Below are 26,183 nucleotides of genomic sequence, written 5' to 3'. Positions count from 1 at the left end.
CTAGCAAAATGTCAAGCAGTTAGTCTCATGGGATTAAGAGTCAAACTACAGATATCTTTGAACTTTGACAAGAGCATTCAAAATGGTGGAAAACATGCTTGTGTATTTCGCAGAAATATGAACAACTAATGTCAGTTGTTAAACCAGATCTGAATAAACATTACAGAAAAGATAAAACAAATCCACGAGCAGCAAAAAGAGTGGGTTGCACAGTTAAATAGATGGTAAAAATGCATTGCAGCGGACAAATTTTGCTACTTCTATGTTCCCCATAGAAATCACAGGGTATACAGCAAGAGAGTTAACATTCTTAGTAGTTTGAAGTGTAACTACTTATTGTACCCTGAGATACTCAGACAAGCTGTACAAGTTTTTTTTTTTTTTTTTTTTTTAAAGTTTCAGAACTGTGTTTGGGGGGGGGGTAAAAAGAAATTTTTAAAGCCATCATTGGTACTGTGTGCCTCCAATCCACTACGAACCCATATGTATGCAAAGTGTAAACGCAACAATAAAGCATTGCAAGTAAAAACAACTCCAAAATATCATGACATTATCTACTAATACTGTAATTATCACATATATTTTTCTTCTTTTGTATTTTCATAGATGGTTTTGCATTTTACTGATATTTTATGGCAATAATTTTTGCATCATTTGCAAGAAATAAATTTTTCTTTAGAGAGTCTAATTTATCTGAAAATTACTACACCTGGAAATATGTAAAAATATATGGTAACTTCTGATTATTTGCTCAACCTTGAAAAGAACTCTCCAGTTAATGTGTTATGTCAGCAAAATAGGCAACCCATAATGTTGCCAAAATGCATTTATGTGGCATGCTTGTGCATGTAGCAGATGAGCACTGGTGATTAGAATGCATTTTTTCACTTATAAAGAACCATAGTGGAACTGTGGAGTTTGCAAGCTGATGAAAAAAGGAAAGACCTAGCATTTCTTCAAAAATACAGAGTTTTACATACACAGTACAAAGTCTGAAATCCAGATCTCCAGAGCACTAGATTCCCCCCTCCCAAATAAAAAATAAGTAAAATAAACTATCTCCCTCCTTACAAAGCCTAGGAATTAAGAATATAATATTCAACAATATGAAGCTGGTAGGTGCAGTTTTTCTCCCAACTAAGATTTCTATATCTCATTTTTAAACACCTGCTCGCCATAAAATTTGTGGCACTCTGGCCAAAGACAGTATGTTGATTGTCCAAATATTGATGTTGGCCAAGATCACACTTTCCATAATTGAGTGGGTGTGAGGGGACAGGGCTGACAAAATGTATTCTGCTGCTGTAAGTCCTAAATTCTGTTGCCCAGTAGCTCCTTAAATTCTAAAAATTTTGCTGTTCATTACCTCTTCTAAATTTTAAAAATTTTGCTATTCCAAATTCTTGTTGCTACTGTAAATTCTGACTTTTACCATCTCCTAAATTCTTCTGTCCAATTTGCACTGGCCCTTTGGGGGGGGGGGGCAAAGTGACCTAAACAATAAGTAAAACTCCAATTTTATCATATCCTATATATCATCTTACTACATTTAAACCAATAATCTGGAAATTTTAATAATCTATAATTGCCAGTGTTTCGACCATTCCAGATCTCTGACTTTGTATTGTAGTAAAGATTTCAAAAATTTACATTCCATGAATAATCAAATTTGATGGATCAAATGTGCCAATGCCAAAGAGCAAAAACAGACTGCTGCGTACATGTGAAAACATCAGTAAGTGCATTGTCACATTTGTGCAATCGCAATTCTTTGACGTTATTTTAACTGAAAAACAGATTGCTGTTTACATGCACAGAATCAGAATTTGCAAAGTGCCAAGTTTCTCCATAATGCAAAGATTCTGCAAGTCTCTGCTGTATTATGATGTGTTTAATGAAGCTAAAACAGATCTCTGTACACATGGGAGAGCAGGTTAAAAAAAAAAAAAAGTGCTTTATTATGGATGTTTATGTTTTTAATTTTCTTAATTGGTTGCTGATTTATGCAATTCAAGTGTGGCATCATTTTTAAAAATGGCTGGTGACTTTCACCTCTTAGATTGGCAAAAATTTAATCACTATCGACTGAAGAATTTTCAGGAGGGATGAGTGGATAATCAGAAACAACCAAATATATTAGGAAAATAAAAAAAAAAAAAAAAAAAAAAAGCCTAATATTATAAATAACATATAACAGAAAATATGAATATTTTTATTGACTTGCTCTAAGATGATCTTTAAATATTTTTTATATATTTTTACCTGATATTTGAAAGTTTCAATGACACCTGAAAATCTTTTGGAAATAGGCTATTTTCTACACTTTCACCTTTAACATTGTCACTGATGATGAACACAATTGGATATTTTGTACTAGTTATGCATTTCCTGATAAAGAATTAATTAAACTTTTATTAGTGAAATAATGAGAAAGTTCAAGAATTAAAAATATTTTATACATGTTTACAATTATCAATACCAGAATGACAATGAACAGTGTTTTGCTATTAAGATTGTAGCAGAATAAACATTTGAGTATAGCAAGAGAAAAAAAAAAAAAAAAGATGTTTTTTATATATATAAAATTAGATGTTACATATATATATATTTACAATACATACATATAACATCTGTTACTGTGTATTTATATGCCTATTACTGCAATTCATTTTATATGCTGAAAAACTGAACACCACTGATTAGCTTCCATATATTTAATGCACTATATATCGATATAGAAGAACGACAAATAATTTTTGGTATGTAGCCTTCTAGGAATATTTGCCTTTGCGTATGTAGCCTTCTAGTAAAAATGCTTGGAAAAAACATATTACTATTCCAGTATAGATAAGTTTTAATTTTTCAGCTCTAAGAAATATAGATTTAAGCTGCTCTTTAGAAGATTCCAATGAACCTGCTTTGCACAAATGTATCTTGAAACAGCTCTGTGACAAGGAAAATTTCTTTTATGCTCATTTCATGAGGCATTTACCTTTACAAAAATCAAATTAGCTGGAGAATAAGATTAAAATATAATAAAACAACTGAATCTAAAATTTGTAAGTCAAAACAGCGATGTAATAAACAATTAACTTTCATGTTTTATGTATATATATAATATTGCTGTATATGTATAATAAACAGAATATAGTAATAATAAATATGTTTTTTATAATCTATGTAATTAAACTGATCTGCTATGTCACTTTATACAAATTAATTTAAATTTTCTGAAATGCAGAAAAAAAAACATTTCAAATAATAATTCAAATTGTGCCTTTTTTTTATTACCAGATGATAGCAACTGATCTGCGAGCTATTCTTATTATTCTTATTAAATAATAATTCAAATTGTGCCTTTTTTTTATTACCAGATGATAGCAACTGATCTGCGAGCTATTCTTGGTATCTATAATAATAAAAGCAAGTGTAATGTGTCTGTCTGTCTGTCTGACCGAGCTCTCCAGCCAAATCTATCGCACGCAGGGACCTGGAATTTTTTATACGGAAGCACAAAGGGGCTGGCCACCAGACCTCGAAGCCCGATTTTCGATTTTTGAATTAGAAAAATTTAAAAAAAATTATTTATAATTAATTAATCACGGTTTTTTTGACTCACTGATATTATTATTTGTTTTCAAATAACGTTCGATTGTAACAATTGATTTCTTTATTCTAGCGTTAGTTTGCTGTTTTGACGATACATTAAATCGATTAATTACAATTCATTTCTTTTTTGTAGCTTGTGGGGGGGGGAAGAGAGAGAGACAGTCTACATGTCCTACACTACTATTCCTGCGCTATTCACTTATCTGCATTTTCTAAATGCACGGGCAACGCCGGGCGGGTACACCTAGTATAACATATGAACAAAATGTCACTGGACACCTCTTTGGAATCAAATGCGCAAGCATGTCATAGCCCGCAACTGATAGGTATACCCTCTGAAAGTATAAAAACAAGCTTCAAGCTTTCACATATCACTTTCAGTTATCAATTTGAATGTTTGGTTTGGTTTATTTGATTATAGCAAAGCACTCGAAGACTATCTGCCTAAGTAAAGGGATGCATGGAGGACTTTCTATGGAACACTGGTTCTTTCTCGAGGGATTTCTAAAGGACTTTGTCCTTAGGGAAACTGGTTCATACCAATATTATACATTTTGGGAAAAGTTATGAAAATGTCTATGCAGTCCACCTGTTTGCTAGGATTTGAACCCCAGATCGAACTACCAGCGTTCAGCTACTTTACTGCTCGTCTGCTGGTGGGTCTGTATAATTGAATGAAGTATGAATGAAGACAGCAAAGCATGACTGAGGTTACTACTAAGAAAGGCATGCTTTTGGGTGTTAATATTAGTGGTTTTCATTAGCAGCAGGCATTGCAGAGAGTATCAGTGGCTTGAAATACAGTCCTGGGAAATGAATGGTGTATTTCACTCATCAGAACTTATTAGCAGACCCAAAACATAATGGATAATGAATTTCACAGTCCAAAAGAGGTATGAAAGCTAACTGACATGTTACAACGTTAAAGCTAAGGTACACTATGGGGGGGGGAGACAGTTCTATATCTCCCGTTCTACTGGGCCGAGTGATGAAATTCAAATTGTGCTTTTCCTGTTTCGAAAGCATGACTTAGAATATGTATTAGATTTATATACAGCGTTGTTCTAATATAGGTATTTTGAGACCAAATCTGACTTTTTTTTAAATGAAATGCCAATTTTTTTTCATATTTTGATTCTACGACAAAAATTATACCAAACTGCCAAGATTTATAACAATCACACGAGTAGTTTTTAAAAAATTAGCTCTGAAAATTTTAGCTGATCAATGATATAATTGAATTTGATATATATTTATTAATACATCTTTTTTATTAAACTTACTTGATTCCTTTTTCCACAATTCGAAATTTAGGCTTAATCCAAATATAATTCACACATTTTTCATGTTTTATTTTTAAAATTTGTACTTTTAAATATTTTTTATATATTTTTCAAAAAAAAATGTAATATAACCTATAAAATTTTTAACATCATCTTAAATTAGATGTATTTCTAGGCACATCTGAAAAAAATTAAAGTTTTTTATTCAAAATTTTGTAAGATATACATGAATTTACATATTGGAGCATTTTGAAATTTCACATCTTTTTCTTTGAGCGATAATAGAAAATTTGTTAAAATCATTTGAAAGTATGAATGATGACTTTTTTTCCACTCATCTACAATGAAAAAAAGAAAAAGAAAATAGGTTGCTATAAATTAAGAAGTTAGCCAAGTAAATTATTCTTGGCAAAACCTGAAAAAAATTATGCCAAGATAAATTTTTGAATTTCTCCATAAATTTCACACCAAATTTTACAAAATGTAATATTTAGGCATAATTTGAGTTGTAGAATCAAAATATGGAAAAAATTGGCATGTCTTTTCAGAAAAAGTCCAATGTTGTGTCAAAATACCTATGTTAGAATGATTCTATATATAAATCTAATATATATCTCTAAGTCGCACTTTCGAGACATGCAAAGTGCAATTTGAATTTTGTTAATCGGCCCAGCAGAATGGGAGATAATATACTACTAATGGACCTCTTTGTGCACAAGTACCATTTACTGACAACTTCATTTCATAGGTTTCCATGGTTCGGAAACTGCATATAAGTTTCACATTAGTACTTTAAATAATATTTGTTATTTCGGTGTAGTCAATGACCATTTTGCCTGAACATCAAAATTTCTATCAAAACAATGTATAGAATAATAAATAAAAGTTCTGTATTTATTTTTGACATAAACTTTAATTCTAACATCTTGAACTGTTCTTTTACTTATTTTTATTTTGTTAAAATAAACGACATTCTAGTTGTTTCATTATTCCAGTTGCTGCTCTGAAACTCACTCATTTTTAAGTCATAGGTATTTCTTAATCACTTTGTATTTAGAAAAATTCTTCTTGCAACAAACAATTACAGAAACTGTGAGAGAAATACGCATTAATATTAAAATATTTGGAGCTACATTTTGGAGATCCTATTACAAAATAAACTGCAAAAATTTAAAGCAGTTTTTTGTACTTCTGTTTCATTTTCCCAAGTAGTAATAGAAATAAAATTTAATAGGAAGTAAGCAGTAATAGAAATAGCTTAAAATATTTTCCTCTTGGTCAGGGATTCTTCCTGATTTAGGTCATTGTGATTGTAATGTAATTGACATTTCCATTTGTCATTCAAAAATTTCAGTGAACAAAAAGCCAGAACATGAAGATGTTAAAAGCCCATTATAATTTCTTTCAATACTTTGTCCACTGTAGACACAATTCTTCCGTGATTCAATTTTGAATGACAATTAAACATTTTGTGATTCTTGCCTTCAGCAATAACATGAATGGATAGAAAGGCTGATTGGTACTTTGGCCTGCGATGAAATCTCAAAGGATGGACTGGCTACATGAGTGTTTTCATAGTTTATCCATGAGTAATGTGGGATGTATAACATTTTATTCATGGCTGCTTGATGTGAATTCGAGCTAGAGCTCTTTTTGTAATATGAATATGAGCCAATTCTCAGGATTTATGACCTTTGTAGAGAATGCTACAAAAGCATCCCTCCTCTTATGCAGATAAGCATTGGTAAGCTTTGATACAATCCAATATATCCTAATCTTTCATTCTACTCTGAGCATCTATATAATTAACTCCTATAATATAATTTTGTTCATGCAAAATGCTCCCAAAAATTGTGTTACCATATACAGGTCCCTCTTTTAGCTACACAATATAGCAAGCAGTATAAATCCATGCTACAAATTCATGAATACAGGAACTGTGTTCACTAGCCACATATATAGTAATAGCCAAGGTAGCATTGTCATTATTTAGCGGCGTGGACTCGCAAATTTGTAAGTTGTTTTTCTTTGGAAAATTATATAGTAATAGACAAGGTAGTGTTATTGTTATTTAATAGCATGGACTCACAAATTTGGAAGTGATATTGTTTTCTGGAAAGGAAAATATCTGACAGTAGCTGATATAACTATTAATCAGGAAGCCTATCCTGACCCCCTTTGCTCTATCAGGTGTATACTAGGATGATGACCATCTCACCATCATATGTACTAGCATAATAATTACAGAACCGAATAAAGAATTTTGGAATACAGGCTTGCACTACAGCAAGTGTTAGCCATGAAATCATAAACAGAATGGAAGCACATTTATACGACTTGTTCTTGTTGTAAGCATGCTTCGTGTAAGGTATGTTCAATAATCTGGCATCCAATGGTTTGGCATGCATGGTAATTCTGCATGCATATAAGTATGCAACAATGGCTTGGGCTGAAAGATTATTTAGGACAGGATTGCCACTTGAACAGGAGAATGAAAATTCCCTGACTTTGCAGATGCATTTAAAAAAAATTCCAGTCTATCCATGCAGTGTGCGTTGACTATGCTGAGAGGTAATATAATCCCCAAAGCATTACTATTACTATTATAACTATAATAGGAGTTGTTTTTTCCACTAAAGATCGAGATTAGAATCTGCCCAATCTGAATTAAAAAAAGTCTTTTTTTTTTTTTTTTTTTTTTTGCAGACATTTTGTAGCTAAACACAAGAAATCTATTTAATGGTATTTTAAAATAAATTCAGATATTTTATATTTATTTAGCAGCATACATAAACAAAAAAATGTGTATTAAATTTCGTGATAGTGTGTCATCATACTGTTAGAATTAGTTTCAGTATTATGGCAGAGAAAATTGCCTGAAATTTAAAAGTATTATTAACCAATAATAACTAAATTTAGAGGGAAGAAGCCATATTAAATGATATAAATAATATTAAAATACAGTTAATTACTTAAAAATTGAATTACAATAATCAATGATATCTTGGTGAATATAGCTATATAAATGGTTAGCCTAGATGACTGATTACTATTTATTTTTATTTTACTGCAAAATGACAAATAAGGCATTTATTAAAAAGAAAAAAAATGGTTTAAAAGATTTTGCGGTAAAATCTTAGCATACGCAAAGGCCTTGGCACGATTTTGAAAACTGTCACCAATACCAAAATGACCCGCTTATTGTTCATCATAATGTCACCAAATTCCGTGTGTACCGTTTACTAGGATTAAACTGATTTTGTTTTATAGGAGAATGGGAAGGCATTTTCTTTAGTTCAACATGCACTGCACACGCGAGTCTCTTGATTCTCGAGGTTACTGGAAGCCAAAGTTGCTGGATATTTACTTTGCTTTTCTACAACACAATCTGATTGGCTCTATGTCAATCAGAAAATTGGCTCTATGTCAGTTGCCTGAATGATGCTCACACCATACACAGTTCACCAAGAAAGTGATCGCTTCCAATGCTGACGCAAAACTTGCTTTTTTTGGGATCGCCGTATGAAATTCCCTAACTTTTCAGATTTTGACTAAAATATTTAAATTCCCTGACTTTTTCCAGGTTCTCAGGTAGCATGGCAACCTTGTTAGGATTATGTTAATTAAGACTAGTTTACACTCAACATAATGGATTATACTTAATGGATTTGATTTTTGCTATATATAGCATTATGAATGCACTAATCAAAAAATACTATCTTTTGGAAATTATGAATTTATTTGCTACTATTAAAGTTAGGAAAAAATTTACAGAAAAAATATTCAGAAACGTATTTTGCTCTTCAGAAAATGCATGCTGTACATGTAATACACCGATGAGCCAAAATATTATAACCATCCTATATTTTTCAACGAAGTTGTCTGAATGACATGGAGGGCATGTAATTAAGTGAAAATGGTATTTAACTGCTGCTGGAGAAGGTAAGGAATCATTCTTGCTCTTACTTTTGCGAGTGATGGGAAAAGTTGCTGATCTACGCGAATCTGATAGAGGGTGTTTGTAATAGCCTGAAGACTTGCAATGAGTATCTCCGAAACTGCATGACTGGTAGATTGTTCACCATCTGTTGCTTTTAGTATTTATGCAAGGTGGGTAAATGACAGTGAAATCAGCAGATGCTAAGGTGTTGGACATTCATGCATCATCAAAGAAAAATTACCTTGGAGATTATCCTGCTTCATACAACAAAATCAGCATCAAACAATGCCTTAGCTGACAGCCCAATACAATGCCGGTCCGTGCAAGTATTTTGGAACACAGCGGACACTGTTGTATATGGGATTGCACAGCAGACGTCCCACTGGTATACCTCTACTGACCCAGCATTATTGTCAACTATGGCTACAGTAAGCCCGGGAACATCGAGACTGGACCATGGATAATCGGAAAATGGTTGTTTAGTCAGATGAATCTTGATTACTCATTCATCACATGAATGGTTGTGCCAGGATATGCCATCTTCCAGACAAACTGTTGCCTCCCTATACAGCAGGTCATACACGGGCTGGTGGTGGCAGTATTATGATTTGGGGGATGCTCTCATGGGGAACTCTGGGATCTTTAGTTGTGGTAGAAGAGACCATGAAAGCTGCAGACTATCTGAACATAACTGTGGATCAGTTGCACCCTTACATCTGTCTTTCCAACCGGAAATGGAATCTTCCAGCAGGACAATGACCCATGTCACAAGGCTCGAATTATATTTTAGTTATATCGAGAAGCATAAGGTTGGATTCCAGTTAATGTCCTGGCTACCTGACTCACCCGATTTTAACCTGACAGAGCGCATTTAGAATGTCATGGGGCAGCAGCTCAGAGCTCAAACACTACCATGTCAGAATATTTTTACTTTGTGTGACTGCTGTTTAGACATTTGGTACAACCTTCTTCCAGTCATCTACCAAGAACTCATGATATCCACACCAAGGTCAGTTGCAGATGTTTTGTAGGCCACAGGTCACACAGCGCAAGAATAGGTGGTTATAAAGTTTTGGTTCTTCAGCATACAGTTTCTTAAGTAATTATCAAAATTGCTTTATAAAAGTGAGTTTTAGAACAAGGACCCATAACTGGATATATATATATATATATAATTATATTCTAATCCTTTCTTTTTAAATATTTTGTTGTTTGCCATTTAAGAGGAAAAATTTCATTTTTTAATAGTGAAATGTACCAATTATGGGGTTTATGACCATCAATTTTTATTTATGTTTTCCTACTATTTGTTAAAACAAACATGCATCCCTTCATAAAAGTAATTGACCATCAAGTTGATTTTCTTATACCAAGCTTTAGTGACCATGTCACAATCAGCACCAAGCTCCACAGATCCTCTATATGGTACTGGCAATAACATGCAATATCAACTCAATAAAAATACTGGCAATATCATTTCAATAAAAAGCACATTTTATTTGTATTCTTGTGGTCCCCACAGTGTATAAAAAATAAGCATAGGATTATACATAAATTTAGTATTTCACCTAAAGTGACATCAAGCAATGCTAAAACAAGGATAAATTACAATTTTACTTACTTTATTATGTTATGAAATGAGGAAGGATCTCTTACAAGGGCATTAGGAAATTCCTGTAAAATATATTATGAAAACAATTTAGTATCATGTGCAGGATGTATGAAAACATTTGAACATATAAAAAAATGAAGCTAGCTTCATCTGCTATATTGCTACAGCATGCATATAATTATATTTGGATCCAAAATTAAGAAATTGGCAAATTAAGCCTATTTTTATGAGCAGGATTGAACTAAAAGGTACTATATGTTGCTGAAGAATTATGCAAATATTCAGAGTTGAATATGTAACCATACACATGCATATCTGCACAGCTGTGATTGTGGAGAGGATATAAGCACATGAAGGGTTTTTGGTGATTTGTGCGCACCTTCACAACATTTGCCGTGTTTTTCGCAAGAGTTAGATCAAGTAAAATGAGAAGTCACAGGCATATGGATGATGGAAAGAGATGGAAAATTGTTTGCAGACTGGAGACAGGCCAATTCCAAGCACAGGTAGCTACAGAGCTTAGTGCAATGCTAAGTGTTGTCTGCGATTTGTGGAAACAGTTTCAGGACACTAGATCTATACAGACAAGATCGGGACAAGGTTGACCAAGATCTACAACGACAAATGCAGATCCTTATTTTGAATGTTCAACATGGTAATGCAGGACTATTATAGCTTCACAGCTCACATGAGCTGTGATGCCTGTCATTGAAACGCATGTTTATGGTCTACAGTTGCCCAAAGGCTTCATGAGATAGGGCTGAATGTTAGAAGACCCACTGTTGGCAACAAACTCACTGCAGCACAAAAGACAGTGCATTTAGGATGGTGCAAACAACATGCACTTTGGCCTAGACTTCATTGGAGCACCGTGCTTTTAACAGATGAATCAAGACTCAGCATGGACAGGGATTCTTGGTGTGCCTATATCTGGAGACAGCCTGGAACACAATACCATCTCTTCCTCATCAGGTAAATGGATCATTATGGAAGGGTAATGGTATGGGGAGGCGTTATATTAGACAGGTGTGCACATCTACATTTGTTTGACAAAGGCTCACTGACTGCTATGAGGTATAGACAAAAGATCTTAGAGCCCTATGTGCCACTTTTCAGGGGCATGGCGTGTCCATGAAATAGTTAATTAACAGAAATTTGGGTTCCCGTTAATGGACGACAACTCTTGTCGACATAGGGCTCATTCACTGCATGGATTGGTCGGCCATATCTCCTTTTGCTGACCTTAACCCTAGATAGGATTTTGGTATCATCTTGGGAAGCCAATTTCATCTTGCCATTCCCTTTCAAGAACCAACCCCATTTAAAAACTGTGTAGTTGCAAAAGTGGGATTGACTGCCACAGGGACTCTTCAGGTGCCTAATGTCCAGCATCCTGTCACGCTGCATGACCGACTGTGAGAGGGGACCACATCATATATTACTCTTTTCAATTTGATGTCACAACATGGGTTATTATTAGTATGAGCTTTACTGATATTCATGTACATAAAACAATTTCTGAATGGTACACCTCTTTATGTATTGTAAATGCATATTCATACCAATTTCATTAAAATCAGTCTATTAATTTTTCAGAAGTTTGACATAATACCCAAATTCTCTTAATTTCACATGAGTGTAAAACATAAAACTTACCTCCACTAAAACTATTCTTTTGGAATTAAAAAGAGAATACTTAGTAGAACGAAGAAGGAAACGGCTGAATACCAACACTTGGCTTTCATTATCATTCCATGCATCTTTCTGAACCATCAGTTCTAAAAAATATTTGTTTGGATTACAAATTTTTGCAGCTATGGTTTTATCTTCTTGTGAAATTTTTAAATGCATGCACACAAACTATACAAAATTAAAAAGCAAGATAAACATATTTATGAATATGGTAGTTCAAAATTTAAATATTAAAAGAAACTGATGGATATAATTACTAATATTTTTTTAATCACTGAAAAAAAGAGTTATTTCAATACATTCCTTGAAACATAATTATCCTTTATATTAAAATGTAATATGATTTTTTGTTAATTTTTAAATAATGTAGAAATTTATAAAAGAAAAATTATCTTTGAAACAGTTTTAAAATAAATTTGTGCACAGAATAATCTCAAATTATATGATACCTTTACGTAATTTTTTGCTTTATGGAACTGCATTCTTTTCAGATAAGATATCTTAAACTGGGGCCAGTGTGCTATGTATGTGTTTAATTTATTACATCGGTATAATAATTTTATAACATTGCCTTAAATCACAATAAATAATAAATAATTTTAATCAGGCTGAAATAAAATCTTGACTTTTCTTTTTGATTCAACAATTTGCATCCTCACATTTTTCTGGATTTTTTAATTATATTTTATTTATTTTTTAATAAATTAAGGGCAAAATATTAAAATATGAAATATATATGTTGTGATTTTTCTTAGCTCATCGATTTGAAATGTTTTTGATCACTTAACATCTCTAATCTAGAAACATGGTGATCTGGATTTTAAAGTATTATAAGTATTATTATAAAACATGATATTAATACTCACCTATTATAAAATAGAAAGGCTGTAGAAATAATGAAAAAGTACTAGCTTAAAAATGCCAGTTTTGCTTTTGTTGATTAGAATAAATGTAAAAGTTTTTATATGTCTTTCTGAATAATTACTCATATACTCGGGTTTATAAAAATTAGTTCAAGGTAAAGATAAAATAAGCAGTCCAACACAGCTGAAAAGAGGTTATAACACTCCTCGCTTCTTTGTCTAAGCTAAAATGTCTAGGAATTTAGTGAACTAAGTAGTGACTTATTGCTGAGTTCAAGTAGACAATGTAGCTCAAGAAGGGTAAAATACCCTTTTATTCATTCATAGAAATGATAACAGTTGGACCCTTCTTGGGCTTACAGGAAAGACTTCAATTGGGCTTTCAAATCAGGATAAGAAAATAAGAAACTAATCTAATACTAACTAAAATAGACTTAGTCAAAGCTAGACACAAATACCTAACATAGTTGGCCCTTAATTTAAACTAGCCAGCGATTATAAACAGGCACATACAATACGGCCGAGCAAAACAGTCACCACTAAGGACTCCTAAGCACTCTCTCTTGAAGTAAGTAGAACTTCCTTTAATACTTTTCTACTCATTTGCATTCAACGTAATTCTAAACTAATTCTGGCAGGGAGTTGTAAGTGGGAAACAGAAATGAAAGGAAGTGTTTCAAAATTAAAATACACCTTACAAGGTAAAACATGTCTGTGTAGTTGGCAATAGCAGTTACAAAGGAGTTCTAGGCATCAAGAAGCATTGTGCATGACAAATAAGGCAATTTTTTTAATAAGATCTGATTAATCAATTTGCACATGACTTCCTCATTTCAGGATGCATTTACTTCTAGAGAAAGTTGGCAGAAGTATACAGACAGCTTCATCCCATTGTACGGTTCCAGTATGCTTTGAGCAATTATATTGCAGATTTTAACAGCTTAAAATGATGGATGACTAGATGTGATTTTGCAGTATCTAGGACAACTATGGAATACATATTTTATCCACTTCTTTTGAAAAGAATAACATCCCAGTTCATACAACCAAAAATGTCTACTCCTGATATATGGAATATGAAGATGACTTTCATTGGCCTCCACAATCATCAGAAATGAACATAAGTGAACAACTCTGGTCTTTGTGGGAAAACACAATGAGGCAGCTTTCAAGAAATCAAATCAATTTTTGCATCAGGAATAGTGTAACGTATAGCAGAATTGCAATAATTTGCCTTTGTTTATCCCTACTTATTTTTGGATACAAGCAAACAAAATTTCAATTTAAAAAAAAATCCAGTAAGGCAATTTTTTTAAACAAATATGCAAATAAATTAATAAATTACAACATATTTTGATTGAAGAATAGAATTTTTTTCATTAACATTTTCGGTAACATTCGGTTTTGAGGGCCGTAAAAAATCGCCAAACTATTGATGCCAGTGCTGCCAAAAATAATTGCGACATTTGCAAGAAAGGAATAATAATAATATATAATAGTAAATACCTATTTAATATAATAGTAAATACCTATTTAAGACTGATGTTTTAATTTAGATGAAAGGTTAATTTCCTATAATACTTTTTATTATTATAATTTATATAAAAAGGCTGAATGGAAAAATAAGAGTAAATAAGTATTTCAGATCATTATTATAATTTACATAAAAATTGCTAAACATAGCTGAATGGATGCCTGCATCGCTATTTCGCTACTGAGTTATCGCTAAAGCATAATTTCATCTCATTGGTTGTTCAAACATAATTTTCTATAATGAATGATACTTTTTCTTTGAAAAAATTCTCGGTAAAATGCAGAATCACCAACTCATTTGTTTGCCACTTTTTACAAGGGTAAAAACAATTGGATTTTTGTCAATTTTCTTTTACATTTTAAGTGAAAATAGGTTGATGTGTACATAGATAAAATCAAGGGTGTGCACAGTTCCATTTTTGTGCAATTCTGTGATTTTTTAAAAAGTGAAAATAGGTCGCTGTGTACATGGATACAGATTATGTGCAATTCTTAAAAATGTGTCAAGCAGTGGGTGATTCTGCACTTTACCCAAAATTCTATTACAGACTTTTCGTCATGAGAAATTCCCAAATTGTTAAATTCATAGGACATCAAAAAAGGATTTAAAATCAAAAAAGTAATCAAAATTAAACTAGTATTTCAATAGCATCTTAAGAAATATAGAACTTACGGTCCTCAAAACAGAATAGTACCACATTTTCTACATATTTGTCAGAACACTTTTCATGGCAAATGTGAATAATAATTTCACAGATTTTTGATCTTAGATAAATTACAGTAAGATCCCGCTTAACACTGTTTTGGTTTAACATGTTTTTATTGGAATAGTGAGATTCCCTGAAAATTGTGCGCAGCACTGGGCACTCCCGAAAACAAAAGTAATTTATCTGCATTACTTCTTCACTGTAAGGTTACACAAATGTATTATTATTATTTCAAACATTTGTTGCTGTTATTGTAAATATAAATTATGTAATGTGATGATTGTTATAGTGATAAATATTATAATTTTTAGTTTTTAATATGGGTGATAATAAGAAACATGAAAATAAAGCAAAAAGAAAAAGCATTTCACTAGAAACTAAAATGCAAATGCTTAGAAGATTAGATAGCGGTGAATGTCAATGTCAAATTGGTGTGACATTGAATTTGTCAATTTCAACAATAAGGATAATTCTCAAGAATAAAGAAAAAATAGTGCCATCAGCAACTACAACTACAAAAACCTCTGCAACTAGAATAACCTGTTTTAAAAATAATATGATAGAGGAGATGGAAAAATGACTTTGTATATGGATTGACAATGAAATTGAATGCAATATGTCATTAAGCCAAGCTATTATAATGGAAAAAGTGAGAAGAATTTTTAATCACTTTCACATTGAAACAGGTGACACAACTGAACATTTCACTGCAGTTCGAGGATCGTTTAATATATTTAAACATCAAAATAATCTTCATAACATACAAATTACAGGAGAAGCTGCAAGTGGAGATATAAAAGTGGAGGCAGAATTCCCAGCGACATTAAGAACAATAATTGAATAAGGAAGCTATCCTCCAGAACTAGTTTTTAATCAGGGCTGTGGAGTCGGTAGGGAAAATGACCGGCATCGACTCAGACTCCTGGAATTTTAATGACTCCGACTCCTTCATATATATATAAATATATAAACATGGGTACAGCTTATTTTTTTAATATAAAAGAAATAGTAGATGCTACAGGTAAAAACTGATGCATAGCAAATTTTTTATATTAATTAGCATTTATTATGAAATGGAAAAAATAGCATTGGTAATTTCTAAGAAACAGTAAAACTTCGGCAAGATCTTCTTTGTTAGAGGACCATAGATCTGATTTGATAACCTTCAGAATTGAGAAGAGTCTTTCCACAATGACATGAGTAGAAAGAAGAGCTGTTACTGTTAAGGCTACTTCCTTTAACTTTTCAGGTTAGAGTTTTGTAAGTTCTAAAAGAGGTGTCTTGCAAGAGCAATCATATTTATCTATTAGGGGGACCAAAAAGTAATCTCGCTTTCTGACATTAAATTCAAACGAATACATTTTTAACAAGTTTTTATTTTTAATCAATAATATAATCACCCTCGTTATCAACAACCTTTTGCCCTCTAATGTCCAGATTTTCAATCCCGGACCGATAAAAATTAATTGGTTTTTGAGTAAAATATCTCGAGAGGACATTTTGGACATCATCCAAATTTTCAAATTTTTTGCCACTAAGAAAATGTTGTAGGGATCCGAATAAATGGAAATCCAATGCTGTGATATTGACCAAGTATGGTGGGTGAGTATGGCAGTACCTCCAACCACAATTCATTAATTTTTTCCAGTGTTCTTCTTGCACAATGTGGTCTTGCATTGTCGTGTTGCAGAATGACGCCTTTTCTGTTGACAATTGATATTTTTCGATTAAGGATTCGTTCACTCCATCCAATTGCTCACAATAAATAAACCTGGACAAACTGCATTAACAGTTTGTCCAGGTTTCAGCAATTCAAAATGAACAATTCCACGAATACTCCATCAAACACACAGAAGCGCCTTTTCAGGATGTAAACCCTTTGTAACCCCTATTAAAACTTCTTTTTGAGTTTTGGATTATCTTATAGGACTTATTTTTTTATGTCCACTAATTAAATGATCAAAACACAGTTCTGTATGGTCCTATTGAAGCAATACATTGCATGTAATGGATCGGTTGGCTTTGTTGTCTTCGGACAGATTATGGGGGACTCAAACACCTGCTTTGCTTATTTTTCCCTTCTGCTTTAAATGTTCTTGGATGGTCGACCAAGGTTGGTTAAGAGTGTTTGACATGGATTTGCTTCCACTTCTGCCCTTAGCATGTTGTTGACGACATGCACAGAAATAACATTACTTTCCGGTCCCCCTATTATTTCTTCAAAGGCCGTGCATAAATCTTGTTTGTATTTTTTCATTTTTATATCTAAAGGCTCTTGATTCTTTATTTTCATTCGCTTTGCCTTAGCCTTTTCAATATTATCCAAATATTTCTCAAAATCTAATTCATCAGTGGAAGAAGATGATACAGACTCAGTTGCAATATCTGCAGTTTGACTGTCCTGATTTGAATACTCCAGTTGCTCTAAGAATAATTTCATTCGTAATGAAAATTCATAGATGGCTTTCTTTGCTTTTTTAATTTGTTTGTCATCCAACAAAATTCAGCATTTTGGATCTACATATATCGAACCCAGCAAGATTTCATTGTCTAGCAAACTAGTTTCTCTTTTCTTCATTGAAAAAATGATTCCTTCTGCAATAAACCTTCCATTTCAGAAAGAACAGACATTGCATTCTTCCAGTCTTGCCTCTTGTGAATTCTTCAGATTGTAGCTTTTTGGTGGCTATATATGGTATAGAAAGAAGAATTTCCAATTCTGCAAGATAATTCCACATGCTTTCTGTTAGTGAAACATTAAGGTTATCTACATCTTTTAACATTCTCGTCTCCTATTAATTCTTCAGATTGTAGCTTTTTTTGTGGCTATATATGGTGTTGAAAGAAGGATTTCCAGTTCTGCAAGATCATTCCACAGTCTTTATGTTAGTGAAATATTAGGGTTATTTACATCTTCTGAAAAAGTTCTTAATTTTAACAACCACTATATCATCAAATATGTACTTCTCCATTGTGTTGCTCCTTTTCCTGCTCGCTTCTTAAGAATGGCATCAATTTTGGGAGTTCTTGCTGCTTACCTCAATTCATCAATGAGATTAGTAACTAAATGAATCAGTTTAATCAATAATGACAAATATCACATCCATCCTGCTTCCTTATATTTATTTACTGATATGTCAATAAAATAGAAAATAACTATTTATTAATGTATATAGTCCATAAATAAAAATATTAACTCAGTTTGTCATTAATTTTTTTTCAATTTACTTTAATTTCATTTCAAATTCAAACTGTTTAACAAAAACTGGAGTTGGAGTTGATGCATTTTTTAGCGACCCCCCACTCCGACTCTTTTTACCCAAAAATCTACCCGACTCCGATTCCAACTCCACAGCCCTGTTTTTAATGTCGATGAACCGGGCCTATTTTGGAAAAGAATACCAAAACATACATTTCTACTCTGTGAAGAAAAACATGCATGAGGATTTAAAGCTTCAAAAAATTGCTTAATCCTTCTCCTGGGTGCTAATGCCATTGGAGACTTCAAATTAAAGCTATTTCTTGTTTATCATTCCAAAACCCCAACAGAAATGAAAGGAATATCAAAATCAACTTTACCTGCAATTTGGGAGTCTAATAAAAATCATGGATAACTATGAAATGCCAGAATTAGTTCACTGAACAGTTTTGCTTGCCTCTTAAAAGCTATTGCAAAATAAAAAAAGAAGAAAAAAAAAAAAAAAAAAACCTTGAATCAAAAGCATTACATTTAATGGATAATGCTCCAAGCCACCCAATGAATTTATCTGTCTTAATAACATGCATTCCAGTCAAAATGGTTTTCTTGCCACCTAACCCAACTGCATTAACTCAACCGATGGATCAAGGTTTTTTTTCAGATTTTAAAGCTTATTAACTGCAGTGAACATTTAGGGAAATGTTTGAAAAAACAGATGGAGATGATAAACAATCAATAAGAGATTTTTGGAGAAAATATTATATCATGGATGCTACAGAAAATATAAATCTTTCTTGGAATGATGTAACAGAAAAATGTTTGAAAGGAGTGTGGAAAAACATTGGCTAGAATTAAACAAGGATGATGACACTAGAGATTCTGTTATTGATATGAATGAAATAGTGGAAGTAATGTGGTTAAGTAAATGTGGAAGTTCTCAAAGAAATTTTGCAAGAAACAGCAGAAAGTCTTTCTAATGATGAGCTCAAGGAATTAGCGGATCAGGAAGAACACAAAAACTATTAAAAATAGTGATTCTGAAGAAGAGCAAAAAATTTAAACAGCATTTCTAAAAGCTAGTTTAGCTTCCATAACAGAAATTATGGGTTTATTTATTGAAAATGACACAAATTTTCATAGGAGTTCAAAGGCAAGACGGGGTGTCATGTATGCCTTGTCACCTTATCGACAACTTCTTATGGAGCACAAAAGATGCAAATGACATTAGATACCTTCTTGACAAAAAAAAAAAAAAAAAAAAAAAAAAAAAAAAATCTGAATGATCTAAAATATAAATGGTGACTTAAAATTTTATTTATTTCTATATATTCATTTGTTATGTTTCAATATTTGTAAGAAATAAGTTTTTATTTTGTATTGTTATAAAAAACATATTTTATAAACTTAAGTAAATAAATACTTACTGTATTTGACGGCATATAAGACGCACTTTTTTTCCTAAATTTGGTTTAAAAAAAAGTTACCTGCGTCTTATACGTGAAGGACACAGGTTAACTTTCAATACTGAATGCTATTTTTAGCCCGGATAAAGGTCTAGACACACAACTTTTTCTACATCTACATGTGTGTGTCCTTCTAAATAAGGGTGCGTCTTATATGCCGTCAAATACGGTAATTTCTTTAAAATTTTATACCAGTTTTCCCCTAACCCCATTATTTACATGATGAGATGACCTTGTTTAATGCTATTCATATAATGCTCTATTTTGATGGAACATAATCTCCACATTAAGCGGGGTTTTATTGTATTATTTTTTAATGTAAGTTCCATTAGTTTTTGAATTTCTGCCATTAAGATATATAAAGAATTTATTTATCTTCAATTTTTCAGACAGTTCCACCTTCAATGCACCTTGTAGCTGATTTGTTTATATTTCACACAACTATTAAGCTTGTTTACACTGAGAGCAAATAGGGATGAATTCTTAAAAATAGTATGTTAAAGAGCATTAAAAATAGAAAACACAGTAACGAGATGATAAAGAATGGATAAATTTTCTTCTTATAAATATAGAAATTAAATTCTAGCAGTATTTATAAGATTTTAGTAGCAATATTAATCCAGTTGCCTATGCACAGAATACACTAAAATTAAAAAAAAAAAAAAAATATTACTTCACATTTATACAAGAATTATTTTAAATCCATACAATTCACATTCATATATTGTATTTATTTTTCATACACTTTGTATCTTATTTAATGTTGATATTTTATTGCTCTCTCATTATGCTCATTCAATGGAAAATGCACATAATGTATTCTGATTATGAGATGGTGTCAATATAAGTAAAGTATGTATGAATATGTTATGCTACAGGGAAGAGGTAACAATCAAGTATGAAAATAATAAATATAATGTACATACATGAGATAGTTGGTGTATACATTAAAGATAAATGTGCAGTTAGCTGTGTTGAATACCTGAAAATCCACACAAGTGCTCATCACAAACCTCTACAATATTATTTCTTCAAATTAAAAAATTTCAAGTTTAAAATAAGAAAGTTAAAGGCAATTTTAATAGTTCAGTATTTTATAAAAATTTTAAATAGTTAGATTAAACTTCATAATATGGAAACAATAAATTATTAAATAAATAATGTCTTTAATTTTCAAAATTGTCATCATACTATTTCAGTTGAATTTAAAAAATATTTATAACATAAAAACAAAAGTTTAATTTGACAGATGTGAAATAAATATGCAATACACATATAATGTGTATACTGTTGCAATTATGCTATTGTAAGAATAAATTTTTTGGTCCTCGTACAATTCTATGGTACTTTCTTGTTAAAGTGTTCATCATACTTAGTTTTAAAAATTGGCATACTTAACTGTCCAATTTGTAATACGCAAATTTTAAACGTCACCAAAGGCTTATGCCATAGTTGCTTTAAGAAGGAGATACAAATTTTAGTGATACAATAAGAAGAAAAAGAAATACTAAAGATGTCATATTACCATTAAAAGCAATAGCCTTAGAATTTTCTTGCTTAGAGTTTGACCAAGTAAATAATTCAGCATTTAATTTTTTAGAAATGATTTTGATTGTTGTTGTTTTTCCAGCACCTGGAGGACCAGTCAACAGCAAAATTGGAGCTTTCTGAAATTATTATATATTATATACAATATATATATAATTATTATATATTTGTGAAATTATTTAATGCAAAATCACAGATATTAAACAACTAAAATAATGACAGTATTTATATAAAAGAAAGGAAAAACATTTTTAATTACAGAAAATTAAAATTTCTAAAACCAAAATTAAATACTATGAAAACAGAGCAATTTCATATAAATAAGGATATAACAGGCAGAAGATATACATGCACAGTATTATGTATTTAAATGTGCATATGGATTGTTTTAATTCATTAATTAGATATAATCTTAGGGTAGTCTATATTTTGGGGTACCCTTTAGATTAACGCATAATTGTTATTCCATTTATTGCCAAGTTGTTGTTTCATTTATGATAACCTGAGTATTTTACAGTGTATGTTTTGGAAACTCTATCATCACATGATTGGTTGCAATGCATGATGCTGATTTTCATTGTTGAATATATCTCAGGGCTTATTTCTGCATTGGATGTCAGTTAGGAAGTACATTGCTTATTTTGTGCTTTGCACCTGTGATACTATCGAAAGTATGTGGGATGTAATAAAAAGGGATTTTCCAAAGAAATGCCACCAACAGTCCAGCACTACGGAGGATAATTTTGATTCTTACTTTTGTGAATTTATGTAGTGACGGCAGTATACAGATTCTAGTTCAGATAATTTTAAGCAGTTTTTGGGTGCTGTTAAGAATTGCCCCTCACCAAGGACACAGAAATTTTTAAATAAGGCGAGTCAATATTTCCCTTTTTTTTTACTGTGCAGATTAGATAACATGTATTTCTGTTTTTATGCATTTTCCTTGTTTTATTTTGATTTAAAATGCAGTTTATTGAGATTATAAATTTTTAATGTATTATGTTTTATTGTGTTATGTTTTGGACACCATCTTACTTGGGGAGGCACTGCACATAAAAAAGAATGGCGCTAAAAAAATATTGCCAATTTTCGCTAAGGGAAATATATTTTAATAATACCCTGAAATATATTTTTTCCTAACTTTGTTTATATCAAGTGAAAACTGGTGAAATCTGAAACTTTTGCCTTCTGATAACATGAGTAAAGACTGTATCAATGCATATACTGATAGATCTGTAGTCAGATGACAAGAGAATTATCAATTAACTAATAAGATTTTTCATCTTTAAGGTTCTGTATATATGACTTCAAAGACAAGTTTAGTTTAATAAAAATGCAAACTTTTCATATCATGAATTTACACTTCTTAGAAAAGAAAGTGGACAAACTAAGTGGACAAGAAAGCTTACTTTGTATTTACAAAAACACTGTGTTGACTTATTCAGCCATAATTTGGAACTCTAAAAATGAAACAGTTTAAAGGGAGAAATTTCCGATACTTTCTGATTTTTAGAAGACATTAGAAAATAATCTAAATCTAAATAAACTTATAGGCATTTTTCAATATTAAAAAAGAATGGAGAATGATCTTCTGGCAATGCTGAAAGAAGTGCATGGGCAGTAAAGGTTAAAAACCACTAGTATAGGGTCTGTATGGCTAGAAGATCCTTAAAATACAGATGTGCCAAAAATCCTAAGGGGTTTAGTGGTAGGGAAGATGAGAGTTCCTTAGATCCATTCCCAGGGAACCATCAAAATTCAGATGGAGCTGCACAGTTAGAAATTATGATGTCCTGTCCACATTTACTAGTACTTGCTAATTAAGAGATGCATTTACAAAACTAAAAAATATCTTACTTCTATTTGAAATTTTCTGCACGAAAAATACTGAAATTTTTAACACAGATAACTAATATCAATTTCATGCTTATAAAGATTTTAGGAAAGTAATTTTAAGCTTTCATCTTACCACATTAGAAAAAAGCAATGATAATTTCTTTAAACTTAAATGAACGATTGGAAAGTATGCTAGGAAATATACAAATCAACTGCAATAATAATAATAATGCAGAGTTTATTTTCTGCATTAGATATCTCTCTTGATTTTTTTCACTGAGAGGACTTTAATATAAGGGTTAGACTATATTTAAGGATGCCCTTGGATTATCGTTAAGTTTCATTTACGGCAACACGAATAGTTCAATATTATGGAAACTCTATTCTGACATAATTGGTTGCATGACTGCAATGAATTTGACTGATGGGGAAAAGATTTCTAAGGGCTTGTTTGTGTGTTGGTTAGAAAGTACGTTGCTTATTTTGTGGTTTATACAGTAAAATGGGTGAATGTGGCAAGATTAATTTAAATTTTCTGTACGATTTGAAATGAAAGGGGAAAAAAAGCATTAATTGATTTGTGTAAATGAAGGTTTATTTAGTAGCCCTTATAAATTTCCTGTTTGTACAAAGGAAATGCATATGGTCCAAGGTCAGAGGATACTGGCACTATGGAGGATATTTTTATGAATTTATATGGTGACGCCAATAAACAGATGCTAGTTAAGATAATTTTAAGAAGCTGTTGGATGCTGTTAAGGAATTTTGTTTGACTGAAGACACAGAAATTTCTAAATGAGGTAAGTGGATATTTCATTTGTGTAGTGCTTAGATGCTGTAACATAAATTTCCTTTTTATTTCATTGTTTGATTCGAAACATGGCTTATTGAGATTATATATTTTTTGTTTAGCTCTAGTGTAGATTGGCTGTTCCTCTGACTTTTCAAGTGATGGTTTAGATTTGGTTTATTTAACTATGGCAAAGCACACTAGGGCTATCTGCCTAAGGGAAGGAATGCCTTCCTGGAGGACTTTCTAAGAGAAATTGGCTCGTATACACGTTACACATGAGGAAAATAACGAAAACGCCTATGCAGCCAGCCTGCTCGTGGAATTTGAACCTCAGACTGAACTACCAGTGTTCAGCGACTTTACCGCTCGGCCGACTTTTCAAGTGAAAACAGATCGATATGTACATGGACAAAGCCAAGGGGGTATGCAATGCTAAGTTTGTGCAATTCTCTGATGCTTTTTTAAGTGAAGATAGGTTAATGTGTACATGGATACCAAGCTTGTGCAATTCTTTTATTGTTACTTTAACTTTGTGTAGTGGCAATTTAAGGCACAAAAATCATAAAACCAAAATAACTTGGTGTCCATGTACCTCCAAAACTTGCCAATTTTTGCCAAGGGGCACATGTAAAGATATTTTTGCCAAACATAAGTTTTCAAAAATGACACCTGCAAATAGTATTGATAAATATGCATTTCTTTTTCACCAAACTAAATGCTTAAATATCAAACAGTTTGTCTACATTATTATTTCCTTTAAATCAGATTCAAATAAATTACCTGACAGTAGCAGTTGAATTTGAAAAGTTACTATATATAGCAATGCTCAAAACTTTCTTGAATCTAAAAAGAAAACACTTAAAAAAAAATATTCAAATTTGCATTTTTCGCTATATCTAAGGATATAGTTTTTACACTGGGATTGAAAGATTAAAGTTTTATGATTAATTTTACTCATAATTATGGGGGGGGGAGAAGAATGATGAAATATATTTTTTAAGTATTATAGTACTAGGGAGGAAAAAGTACCAATTTTTTCGATTGGTATTTATTAATTACTTTGAAAGATTCATGTTGGGAGAAAAAATCTTGAAACCAGGTTTCAACTTCTGCCACTTTCTTCTTATGTACAGCTAGATCCTCCTGCAAATATTTAAAATACATTAAGGAAACTCTAATTTAGGTTTCATTAGACAAAAAGTGTTACAATTCAGGGGTTGAAGAGATAAAACGTTACACACAAAATTTCTGTGGTTATTACTTTATACGCGTTAATATTTCAGTAATAATGTTAATACCGAATCTCGAGCACTGAAGAAATATGCTTAAAAAAATAGAGGTCTTGTTTTTATTACACTCTTACGTTGATTGTTAAAGTGTGATATAAAAATCAACATAAGACAATAATAAAAACTCTTTAAAATAAGATTTATGCAGCTTTTAAAAATTGATTTTACGTACAAGTGTTTCAGGTGCGAATTTTACGACCCACGGTACATCACAATCTGTTGTTAATATTTTATCTATAGTTTTAAATGGAAATTTTCTTTTACAATTTGCTCCTTTCCTTGCCATGTGTAAATGTCTCTCCTAATGCGAGAGACTATATTTATTACGCGTTTCGAATAAAATTACACCTATCATCCCACCTTGTAAACATTATAACTCTTCACAGTTACTCATTTATTAAGTTAATTTAAACCGCGCAAAGATCGTCACCAACATTAAAAGATATTTTTTGGCACACTGCGCGAGTTTATACAGGTTTTATCATATTTTTCAGCCAGCAGCAATTTTCATTTTTCAAATTAAAAATATTTTTATTAAAAATTTTAAATAATAAGCAAAACTTTATGATACTAATAAAGAAGGCATCTTATAAAGCAATTCTGCATTTTCTCATCAGTCGAATGATTTCATATTTTTATATTCATATTTAATTTAAAAGATAAATTTTAGATTTATAGATAATAACCACGATTTCCTTTTATTTTTTAAAGCGATTTTTATAAAAATATCTTGGATGAGGGAACAGAAGCAACCTCCTGAAAACAGAGCTGAGCCTCCTGACCAAAATTTCCTGTAAATAATTCTTTCGTGGTTGG

General features: G+C 31.6%; 1 protein-coding gene across 5 annotated transcripts in view; it reads right to left on the bottom strand.

Annotated features, from left to right (window-relative positions):
• Positions 1–25,835, bottom strand: part of Rad17 (Rad17 checkpoint clamp loader component) — a 64,491-nt gene extending 38,656 nt beyond the window's left edge. For 2 of the 5 annotated variants that reach the window (XM_085817733.1, XM_085817734.1), the window contains exons 1-6: positions 25,540–25,833; positions 25,138–25,221; positions 21,427–21,568; positions 12,101–12,222; positions 10,454–10,506; positions 2,263–2,388 (exon numbers count right to left, since the gene is read on the bottom strand). In XM_085817733.1, coding sequence (XP_085673859.1) covers positions 2,263–2,388; positions 10,454–10,506; positions 12,101–12,222; positions 21,427–21,568; positions 25,138–25,221; positions 25,540–25,653 — 641 coding nt within the window. In that variant the 5' untranslated portion in view covers positions 25,654–25,833. Of the gene's footprint in view, positions 1–2,262; positions 2,389–10,453; positions 10,507–12,100; positions 12,223–21,426; positions 21,569–25,137; positions 25,222–25,539 lie in introns of all 5 variants that reach the window. The other 3 variants (XM_085817736.1, XM_085817737.1, XM_085817735.1) reach the window with 2 other exon arrangements.
• Positions 25,836–26,183: the final 348 nt, after the last annotated feature.

This window comes from Stegodyphus dumicola, chromosome 5 (genome assembly GCF_044657685.1).
Source record: "Stegodyphus dumicola isolate Sdum_Otavi_A_Nest chromosome 5, ASM4465768v1".
Taxonomy (NCBI): domain Eukaryota; kingdom Metazoa; phylum Arthropoda; class Arachnida; order Araneae; family Eresidae; genus Stegodyphus; species Stegodyphus dumicola.
Note: the sequence above shows the minus strand (reverse complement) of the source record. Positions and strands in the feature narration are given on the sequence as shown.